The sequence below is a fragment of the Labrus mixtus genome, chromosome 18 (genome assembly GCF_963584025.1).
Source record: "Labrus mixtus chromosome 18, fLabMix1.1, whole genome shotgun sequence".
In the NCBI taxonomy this organism is placed as follows: domain Eukaryota; kingdom Metazoa; phylum Chordata; class Actinopteri; order Labriformes; family Labridae; genus Labrus; species Labrus mixtus.
This window is the reverse complement of record NC_083629.1, coordinates 16,229,886-16,241,037: the sequence shown is the minus strand read 5'-3', so window position 1 is coordinate 16,241,037 and position 11,152 is coordinate 16,229,886. Positions and strand designations below refer to the sequence as shown.

Below are 11,152 nucleotides of genomic sequence, written 5' to 3'. Positions count from 1 at the left end.
CTATATTTTTAAAGGAGGTTGGGTCGTATTCAAACTCTTTCACTGCCACTTCATCACTACATCATCAGAAACTTGAGTGTGCAAAGAACTAAATTATAAGTGATTTTGAAATTTGAAAGTTAGACCTGGCATCACTTAACTGTCAGGGCTTCGTATAAGCCTAAGCAGATGTTTTGATTTTTGAAAGATGACCAACTCCACCATTGAGCCACAGGAAATCCGAAACATTTGACTACATAATGCAGCAAGTCGTCGTTTTTGCCGTCTCTTTAATATCAGTATTAGTGTGCAAGGCAAACCAGGGTGATGACTGTAGTAGTATGAAGGTGGTTTGAGAGAGATATAATGCCATGAGTAATTTTACAAAACAACTGAAAGACGTAGTCTCAGATTCTGGAAGTGAGGCTGTGAACGTAACATTTCCCATGTTGAGTGTTTCACTGGAAGATGTGAATGTCTTTCTCAGCAGGAAAGCAGACTGGAGGATGATGTCTAAGCTGCTGATCCAGGAGATCTGCTTTATCCCCTCCATGGTAGAGGCTATGGTAAAGTTTCAAAAAACAAGATGGGATGAATCTGAGGATGTCAACATGAGCGAGGACACGTCAGTGTTTCCTGCAGCTTTAAGGACAAACATGATAGCTCTTTCCAAATGCTTCAGGTTAAGTATTAAAAAGTAACTAAGTCTGGGGCTCTGATAGCCTAGTGGTTATGTCGCGCGCCCCATGTACAGAGGCTATAGTCTTCTTTGCAGCGGCCGTGGGTCTGTCCTCATTCTCCACTCTCTCCTCCCAACGTTTCCTGTCCCTCTTCAGCTGTCCTATCCAATAAAGGCAAAAATGGCCCAAAAATAACTTCAGAGAAAAATTAAAAATTCACTTAATCTGAAATATAATCTCTTAAATGTGAAAATCTGAGTGCAAGCTTTCTGTGATTGAGCTCTTTGAAACTGCTTTGTTTGTAGACTTTTCTCAACCGTAGTGTTTCTGTATTCACAGAGGAGGCCTGGTCACTTTTAAATGAATCACTCCGCACACTGTAAGTAAAGCTTGTTAATTGGCTTTTTGAAGAGACTCTCCAGTGAATTAGAGTGCAATCTTTCATTCCGCAGGCCTAGTTAATTCAAAAACATGTCATTAATTTGGGTCACCACGTTTTCAAAGAGCGCTTGTAAGGGCTCTATGAAGAGTCAAGTGTCTGTGCTCACATCTATAGATTAAAAATAATTTCATGACTGACTTTAGAGCAACAAGTTGTCCGACTACATGGTCTTAATATATGGACATCCAAACATGACACTCATGAATATCAAAACAAGTCCTTTAATATTCTGCTATGAAATCCTCAGTTCTTTCTGGGTAGACTGGGCAGATGATTTTACATCATGGCTTCAGGATTTGTTCCCAAACGACTCTCTCACAGTCAGTGTCAATTCATTGCAAGATTGTTCAACCTGCGTAGTATCAGGGGTCTGTGCAGGTCAGTCAAGTTATCCAAAAGACAACTAGGAAACCCATGTGTTAATGAACCTGGATGTGTGCATGAGGCCAACATAATGTTGGAACGTAAAACTTCCAACCACAAAAAAAAAACCATATAGTTGTCTTTGATGCTGTGCTGTATGAGGATTATCTGACACTTACCTAGTAACTGTTTGTCAAATATGAATATACAGAACTTTGTTTTTTCAACAAGAACAAGCAGACACAAGCAAATGATGGATTAATAGGTGGCAACCACAATGAACAATGATTGTCAATTTGACCCTTGCACACTCTACACTGACCTACCCGTACAAACTGGTTTTGCCTAAAGTGCTAAAAAAAAGACTTGCCAAATTGGACGTTTGAACGTCTCATATTTTATTATGTTTCACTGACAGAGAATAGCATCAGTGTTATCTGTGATCCAACAAAAAAAAAAACATGTGTATATATACAGTATATATCTGCTTTTGAAAGTGTTAGGTCATTTAGCGTTATTCGGTTGACTTCATGAAATGGTTGCAGTTTGCTTGGCCTCGAACAATAAAATGACTTGATGAGGTTCAGATCAAAACATGAACTTTGGCTTTTACATCTATGTAAACCTTTGGTTTCATGCAGGATACAGACAGTTATTTGAAATTCAATTTTTAGAATAATTTTAAAAATACTCGTAATATTTTCTATTGACACTGTACTATATTGGCACTCGCACTAAATATTCTATTCCTTAGGCTACTCAATTCATATTTTTTAACTAAAGCGTCTAATATTTATAGCAAACAGGATGTGGGCATATTTTCTCAAATTAAAAGAAATATTTCTTATTTGAACATGTCTTAAATTTCATGACAAAACAAGAGAGGGGCTTACCTCTCTCAAAAAGCATGTAACAATGTCTCAAAAACACATGGATGCACAAACAAACAGACATGTAACATTTATGTGCCTAAAAATAATGTAGACAACATCTCAAGAGTTATAAATGGATATGCAAAAAAAGGAGAGCGAAACAAAAAAAGAAGCAGGAAAAAGCAACAAAGATGGAAGGGGGCAGGGAACAGAGAGAGAGAGAGAGAGAGAGAGAGAGAGAGAGAGAGAGAGAGAGTAGTTGCACCTCCTTCGTTATATGTGACAGTCCTCCTCCACAGCCTCCTCCTCTCTCACTCTCTCGGTGCAAATCTTCATCTCTCCGTCTGCTCAGCTCCTCTGCCTTCTCTCCCTGCTCTCTGTAACATCTCTCTTCATTTTCCCCACTCGCTCAATTTCTTTTCATCCTTCATCTTCGACATGCTGCCCACGTGAAGTCCGCCAACTTAAATAGCCAGTGGATAAAAAAAAAAAAAAAAAAAACGACAAACAAAAACAGAAACAAGCAGGCAAATGCTCCACCGTGGAATAAGAGGGAAAACTACGCACGTTTGCATATTTCATTGAGTGCCTTGGCTGGAACGGAGCAACAGTATGGATCTGTCATTCATGGCTGCGCAGGTGAGACACTTTAAATGTGTTGAACTTTTCTTTGAAGTTTCCTGTTTATTTCATGGGCGTGGATGGTCAGGAGTCCGTGACGTGACTTTTTACACACCTTAATACTGTTAATCAAGAAGCAATGCATAAAGGCATTGTTTTACCATTACCTGTAGAATTAATAAGTATTTATACCGTGAATGGGTCTTACAATGTGTGTTGTCATACTATAATTGCTTGTTGTTTACCTTACCCTTTCCTGCACCTTTTAAAACTAAAGGCTTTAAGTAAGTCTGTCTGACTCGGACATACTGTACTTTTATTCAATATTGTGTCTGAATCTAGTGCAACAATTATTTAGAAAATTACAACATCATTTAAAAGAAGCATTTACATTATATCATAATATGTAAATTGATTTGGTTTCATAGAGACCAAGTGTTATTGTGCATCTGTTTCAGAGACATCATTTGTTTTCATTAGGAGCTGATCTGGTTTGCTGTTTCTCCTCTCTCAGTGTCGAGCCGCTCATATGGTTTCTACTTTGCCATTTTCTGTGCAACAGCTAGAGCGTTATCTGTGCAGCCAACAGCTATTCTGCAGGCCAGACTTAGCCAAAAATCTTTTAAAATCAAGGGTCTCTAAATAGGAAAGCTTTCAAGCATGGAGCCGCCTCTGAATACATTTTTTCTGTCAATATTGAAATTGAGGTGCAGTTTTAACAAAGGTGTCAGCATTATTCAATCCATAGGTGTTTCCAAATGTTTGTGGGTGGAATAATCATGAGGATCATACTCATTCACATTAGACATGACCATGACTTAATTGTACTGTTTTTACGATTATTGTTCAATCCTGTGATGGCCACTGTTTGACTGTCTGATGAGCCTTTAACTAGATTACACCCACTGGACATTTACTCCATGATTCTCTTATCCTTGCTGGGGCCAGCATCATGCTGAGCAAAGTGTCTCAAACTTCTTGATATTGCTATTGCTATATAACTAATGATATTTTACTGTCACACCTGTGGATAGGGTTGTGTTAACTCAGGGCTGCTTTATGTCTACTCTTTGACCAGAAAATGGACTTGTTATAAGATGGGCCCAAGAAAATAAAGCCATAGCTGAAACAAAAAGAAAGTCAATCTTCAGGTGAATGAGATAAGGAATTAAAAAACAATACACTTTTTGTCCCAGTTCTACCGTAATGTACTCAATGACGATAGAAGAAATTAAATACTACAGTAGCTTTAAACAGGAAATATATAGCTTTTTAGTGTGTGATCAGCTAGCTTAATGGCTCTCTATCACTCAAATGTTTGCAACAAATAATATAAAAAACATTGCAATATGGCACAAAAGACAAAGGGCACGCCAAAAAAAAAAGAAGCTGAAGAGTAGATAAAAGATTCTTGTCTATACTTGCATTGTTTTGTCCAACCAACTACAGCTTTAAAAGTAGATTACAGTTAAAACTGGGTCAAGAATATGCAATCATTGTGATACAGCTATTTTGTGTCTCATATCTTGGCATAAGTGAGGGTCTGATTTGTAACATTTCCCAATGACCCCATTACCTCATACGTACTACCTGCTGCTCAGGCAGTTCACCTTTTTCCCCAGCACCCCATATACTTCTCAACAAAGCAGCCCTTTCAGACAGGTAATGGCTAATTTTACTGATGTGAAATTCATTCCAATGCCCTGAGTTGCTCTGTAATGGTGACTGTGAATGAAGTCGGGCAAATGTCCCTGGAGTTTCTAAGATTGACTTCTCAATGGATGATTTTTTGCCCATCCATCTCATAGTTGCTGCGCTGCCTGTGAATCATTGGACCGTTGCCATCACTCCGTCTGTAAAACATGACGGATGTCAACATAAGTGTTCTCTCCTTCAGACAGGGAAAGTTTTGAAAAACACCAACTCAGAAGAAGAAGGTGGTTACTGTTTTCTTCCTGTTACAGAGGATGACGAATGGGCTGTTTGGAGGCTGTATGATCATTAGTGTTGCCGTGTATTTAAAGAGAACACATTGAACTCATTACCTGTAGATATATATATATAAGAATTTAATTCCTTGAGTAAGCTTGGCATTCAGCTACAAATAAGCCTCCCAGACAATAACATGAAGTGTGTCTTATAATTATACATCAAACCAGTTCAGACTGGTAACATAATGGACTATTGTTTTGCTGCATTTGACGCTTTCCTGCTTGTTAAAAAGGATTTGTACATATCAAAGAAACATACTCAATAGCTGTCTGCATAACATATTGTGCTCTTTTGTGATTGGTGTGTGATTTGCATTTGGCAGCAATGCCTCACTGGTTTGAAATGAAAAAGCACAAACTTCATTAGGCTGGAAGTGGTGGCATCCTCAAGCACGCAAAACATGGATTAGGTGGTAACGCAATGAAGCATTTGAATACTAATCTGAGGTCAATGAAGCGAGTTGTTTCTTATCTTTTTAAATAGACACGATCAAGGATTTTTTCAGATCACTTCTTACAGCTTAAACATTAAAATAAGGATTTATTTTCAACCTGCACTCATGTCTATACATCCCTTTTTCCAGTCTTCTTAGAATGTTAAACACATGTTCATCTGTGCACCGTGTGCCAGCTGTCACTGTCAAAGTAGTTAAAATGGATGCTTAGGCATAAAGGTATGCCAATCTGTTACTAACGCATGTTTAGGTCAAGTCTGACATGTTGTAGACAGGGTCCAGAGCCATCCTGGGCACGATGCCAGTTCTAGACTTGCTTCAGCTGACAGATCTGCCACACATGGCAGCAGAACCCTTAAGGCTCTGTCTATCCAGTACAGAGAGACCCACTGGCCTTGGCCTTTTACACATTTTTTCACATACACGTACATGGACATTTAAAAATGTAAAAAAGGCAACATTTGATCTCAGCAAGTAGAAACAGAAGGAATGTTCACACAGACAATTCGGTCAGTCTCGCAATTGCTACCTTTGATGTTTTTTTCTGTTTATGACAGTCCATCAGCTTATTTTTATTTTTGCATTACTCATTCTTCGCTCTGTCATTCTACCTGACAGGGATGTCCATCTCTGCTCTCGTTGGGTGATATATGAAAGTGAATGGGTGAGGATGATGGGAGTGTTAGACACCCCCAACACAAACAGAGCCATCTGTATTTAACCACAGCACCAGGAACTCAAGACAGGCAAATACAAGTTGGTGCCAAATGATGTGAAAATATAATACAAGTGCCAGAGAGTCAATACAATCTGAAGTGATGACTTTGACTTTGAGTATAACCAAAAAGGTGACCAATAATTGGAGTACGATTGAATTGAGACTAAACAAACCAGTTTTTGTGCTACCACTACTCCTGATGTGAAGCCAGATATGCTTATTAAGGTTAAATAATATAGACACAAAATCATTTTCCAATTAAATATACTTTAAGAAAACTAGGCCCTATGACCACCTTTGCTATCAATTGCTTTTAAATGTATTTATTTATTTATCAGTTTCTTTGTCACTGAAAATACATAACTTTTTGTCTTGTTTAAGTGCAGCCGATGCAATATATAGGACTTCTAGCCATGGCTAATTTGCAGTTCTTGTCCATGTCTAGGCTTGCACACATAATACAACACTGTAAAATAGACATAAAAACTCACAATTGCGGCAGACATAGGCAGCAAAATAGATGCATGAAAAGTAACAGTAAAGCAGATGTAGACAGGCAGCTAAATACATATGTAAAAGCTAACGGTAAAGAAGATACAGACAAGCAGATTGATGATAATGACTAATAATATTAATTAAGAACTATAACTGAAATAACAACTAAGAACAAACATAAAGGAAAGAGGAGTACAATAGGCTGTGCTAGTGCTATTTAAAACATGTAACTTATTTTTCATAGATTTGCCTTTGTTTAAGCCATTGTTTAGCCTTGTTATTGAAAGCTTTGGAGTCAGTTAATGTTTTTATTTCTGATGGTATGCTATTCCAAATCTGTGGGCCTTTAGCTGAGAAAAAGGACTGGCCAAATGCAGTCTTGCCCTGCTGGTCTACAGTCTCCACTAACTGCACCTCTTGTAGTGGCTCCTTTACTGGGGTATTGAATCATTTGACTGACTAGTTCTGGGGCAAGACTATTCACACACTTAAAAGTAGTTTATTAAGTGAGAAATTTATGGAATTGTCAATGCTTAATAAATTACAAATTTGTTGAATCTTGTGTAGATGGGCTGCCGTTATTGGTAAAGAAGATCTTAGAATTCTACAGCAATTCAACTAACTCTTGATAATCTTAGACACTAATTTCAATTGGGAATCCCAGACCATACCTAGAAATGTAAACTCATTCACTTCATGTATCCTTCTGATCAATATTTATTTTAAAAGCACATGGAAACAGTTATCGCACAGTTTAGAGTTTAGAAGTTATGGTTTAGCCACTGTGAAACACGACCAGTAGCCTATTCAACAAATCTTTAACGTATAGGCCAAAAAACAGTCCCAGAATGGAGCCTTGTGGTACGCCCACATAACAGTTTTGAAGGGATGCTATTGAACTATTTATTTTAATATGTTGCTTTTCAAAATCAAGATTTGACTTAAATCAGCTAAGATCTTGTTTGGAAAGATTTAGCGTTTAAGTTTATTTAAAAGTAAGTCATAGTTTACAGTATCAAAGGCCTTGTTCAGATCTAGAAATACTGCTCCTACCACTTTATTTTCATCTAATGACTTCTTAACGGTTTCTTTGACATAACATGTAGCCATTTCTGTTGAATTACCAGGTCGAAACCCAAATTGTTTGGGGTGAAGAAGCTGGTTTCTTTTCTCAGTTGTCACTCCCTTTTCGAGAACTTTCGAGATTGCAGGAAGAATTGAGATTGGCCTGTATTTACAGTCTTTGTCTGGGTCCCCAGATTTGAAATTGGGGTTATAGCTCCTTGTTTAAATATTTGAGGACATTCTCGAGCATGAATCGATACATTTGTCATGTGTGTTATAGGTTTTATAAAGTAGAATGCTTATTTGTAAATTTAGTATCTAATCCAAATATAGCTTTACCTTAACTAGAGTTGTGTATTTTAATAATTATTTGTTTAATTTTACCTTAATCAGTCTGTGAATGAAATAGGAAGGAGTTTGGTGTATCATTTACTGAGATGTCTAACATAACTAGAAGTTGGAAATTTGATGCGAGTTCCTCCACTGATTGTACAAAGTAGGTATTAAATGCATTTGCAACTTTCATGCTATCAGAGCTGATCACCCTGTTTACATTTGATTGGATTACACCTTTCTCTGATTAGACTCTCGCTTAGTAAGCCTGATATGTCTTCATAGAGATAAGCTATTCCCCCTGACTGTATAACCCTTTTCACACATACGGAAATCTCGCGCGGACTTTACCCAGAGTTTATCCGGCCAGACCTCTAGTATTTTATCCGAGTGAGCTGATGTCTGAACGCGGCTGAATATACTCCGGAGATTTTCAATTTGAGCCAATAGGAAGAGAATGACGTTTATATAGTGACCGGCTAAAGTGTCTGCATGCGACCACTACGATCTCCGTGCACGTAATTAAACGGCTGCATTATGTTTTCTGTTCATCAGTATGTTGTTCTCCTCTCTTTTGTGGATGTTGTCATTCCATTGGATTACACATAGCATTGATATAAAGGCAAATATTCTCATTATAACAGTGTGTAGCGGACTCTGTTGCTTCGGCCGCTACTGCGTTGTTTATTTACGTCACATCTAACATCGGGAAATCCTCCAATCCCCCTCCCCTCTGACAGGGATAGCCCCCCGCTGTGAGGAGCATATGTGAACGGCTAGTTCGGGAGAATCTCCGGTGAAGTCCTCCTGTAAATATCTAGATATTATCCGGAGTGCATATGTGAAAACAACATATGATTAACTTTGTAAAATAGACAGTTGCTTTTCTCAGTTTGCTGACAACCCAATCTTGTCCCATCCCCCCTATCCCATTTTTATTAACAATGATTGTGGTCCTTGACTTGCTCTTTTGTAAAGCATCTGGAGATAACACTTAAACAAATGATGATGATGGATTGAACTTTATTTTGGAGATCTTCAAATAAAAAAATTATCTATGCATAACTTTGTGGAGAGTGATTTCTTTTTTTTTTAAGTAAGGACCCTCTTCTTCCCTAGTTGACTGATATCATTGTCAATACATAGGAGAGATGGAGCTTTTTTGTCATATTTTAGTGCCCTTAGATGTTTCATTTTCTTTTCTTAATGAGTCCATCAAAATATTACAACATTTTATTTAAATCACATGATTGTACAACTGAATCCCAGTTTAAAATAGTTACTTTATTCTCAGACTGTGGGACTTTGTTCTTTCTAATCCCTTTAATTAAATTACATAATCATGTATCCACTGTGGGATCTTCACTCCCAGATTGTTCCTTTAAAAAAAATAAATCTCCTGGTCTTTATAATGGAGGCTTATTTAAAAAGTGTAATAATGGCACACCAGGCTTTTCATCTCTAGGAATTCATTTCCCCTCTGGTCTTTTGTCTGCTTTTTCAGCAATTGGTTTCATATTAAAGCTGTAGTCTCGAGATAGTGCAAACTTGCAGAAGCCCACAATTTTCAGTCTTTTTCCACTTTTAAAGACCCTGCAGTGTCGTAAACAGAGTGTGAAAATAACATTAACCTTAAACCAATTGCAGGGAGCTGTATAGACATGAATGATCAATACTTTAAATAGATGAAAAGCAGGTGACTCTGCCTTTGTCAGGTATATTTCAGCACATTTCCTTGAAGTGTTTGAGGAGTTAAAGACTGTTTGTGGGGTTGTGGGTCAACTCTTGACCTGAAGGTTGTGGGATCGATCCCCAGTCACATCCAGCCAAGTGATTTCCTTGGGCAAGACACTGAACCCCAAATTACTCGCCCTGCTATGCCAGCAGCATAATGCGTGTGAATGGAAAAGTACTGATGGACAGTTGGGCATTTTATGTAGAAGCCACCGCTATATGTGTGCAAGTGTGGTGTGAATGGGTTGTGACATGTAGTGTAAAACAGCTTTTAGCGGTAAGAAAAAAAAAGTAAATTTATTGAAATGTAAGCTACGGAGTATTAGAAGCAGGTCCTGAGTGCTAATAAATAACAGTATTGAATCGATGTAGCGACTGGTACTGTACTCGCTGATACCTGATGCTCCAGTTTATTGCAGTATTTGACATTTTAAGCTAAATCTTTGACCATGTCATCTATTCTTCAAATGCTATCAGAGTGTAAGCTAACATAGGCTAACAGCAGCTTGATCTTTTGTTGGATTTTGGAGCAGTCATACCAGCCATCAAATCATATTATCTGATTTAGCTTAATATAACAAAGTCATCCTCATAAAACATTTGTATCTTGTAATGTTTAAAGTGTAAACTTCATGTGTGAAAATGGAAAGGTGGATGTTAACATTTTGGTTTGGACCTGTTAGATTTAGCTCAGTGTAGTTAGCACAATACAATACCAGTGCATTATTGAGACATTTTTTAAACATGATTGTTGTTTCCAAATGAGTCAGCTGAAAACATTAAAGGGTCAAAAGTAGAGGATGTTTTCAACTAACTAATGTTGAATACTTAATTGTCTATAGCTGACTATATCTGCAAGGCATTATTTCAGCTTGAATATTTAAAAGTTGATGCCTGGTAAAAGGGTCCTCAAATGTCTGTATCTGTCTGAAATCAAAGACCCATACCCGGAAAGGTAACGTTAATATTTAGAGCTTTATCTGGGATTATTGTCATTGTAACACGGGCTGTACAAAAAATGCTAACCAAACAATCATCGACTGGTTGAAGAGCACAGCAGTTGTCAGAATACAGAGATTGATGAAATGAATGTTTCCTGTGCATATATTCCCAGTGTCTCCATGCTATGTTATCCTAAATCATGTTTGCACTACAGGCACAAACATGTCCCAGCTGTTCTGTACCTGAGATGAGTGATTGCATATTGAAAGAAGTCCTGGGGAGAATAAAGGGAGACTTAATGGACTGTGACAACCAAGTATGAAGTAATAACATCGTTCCCTGATAGAACTTACTCCCCTAACTGCATGATGCTTCCTATATAACAGTCTCTGATATTCAGCAGGTATGAATTATGTAGTCCAACATAAATAATCGATTCCTCACCCATCCTGAGATCATTTC

The 11,152-nt window shown here is 37.7% G+C and overlaps 1 protein-coding gene across 1 annotated transcript in view; it reads left to right on the top strand.

Moving 5' to 3' along the window:
• The first annotated feature begins 2,616 nt into the window (after positions 1–2,616).
• Positions 2,617–11,152, top strand: part of LOC132993478 (uncharacterized protein C14orf132) — a 32,590-nt gene continuing 24,054 nt past the window's right edge. The window contains exon 1 of the mRNA XM_061063346.1: positions 2,617–2,975. Coding sequence (XP_060919329.1) covers positions 2,949–2,975 — 27 coding nt within the window. The 5' untranslated portion in view covers positions 2,617–2,948. The remainder of the gene's footprint in view (positions 2,976–11,152) is intronic.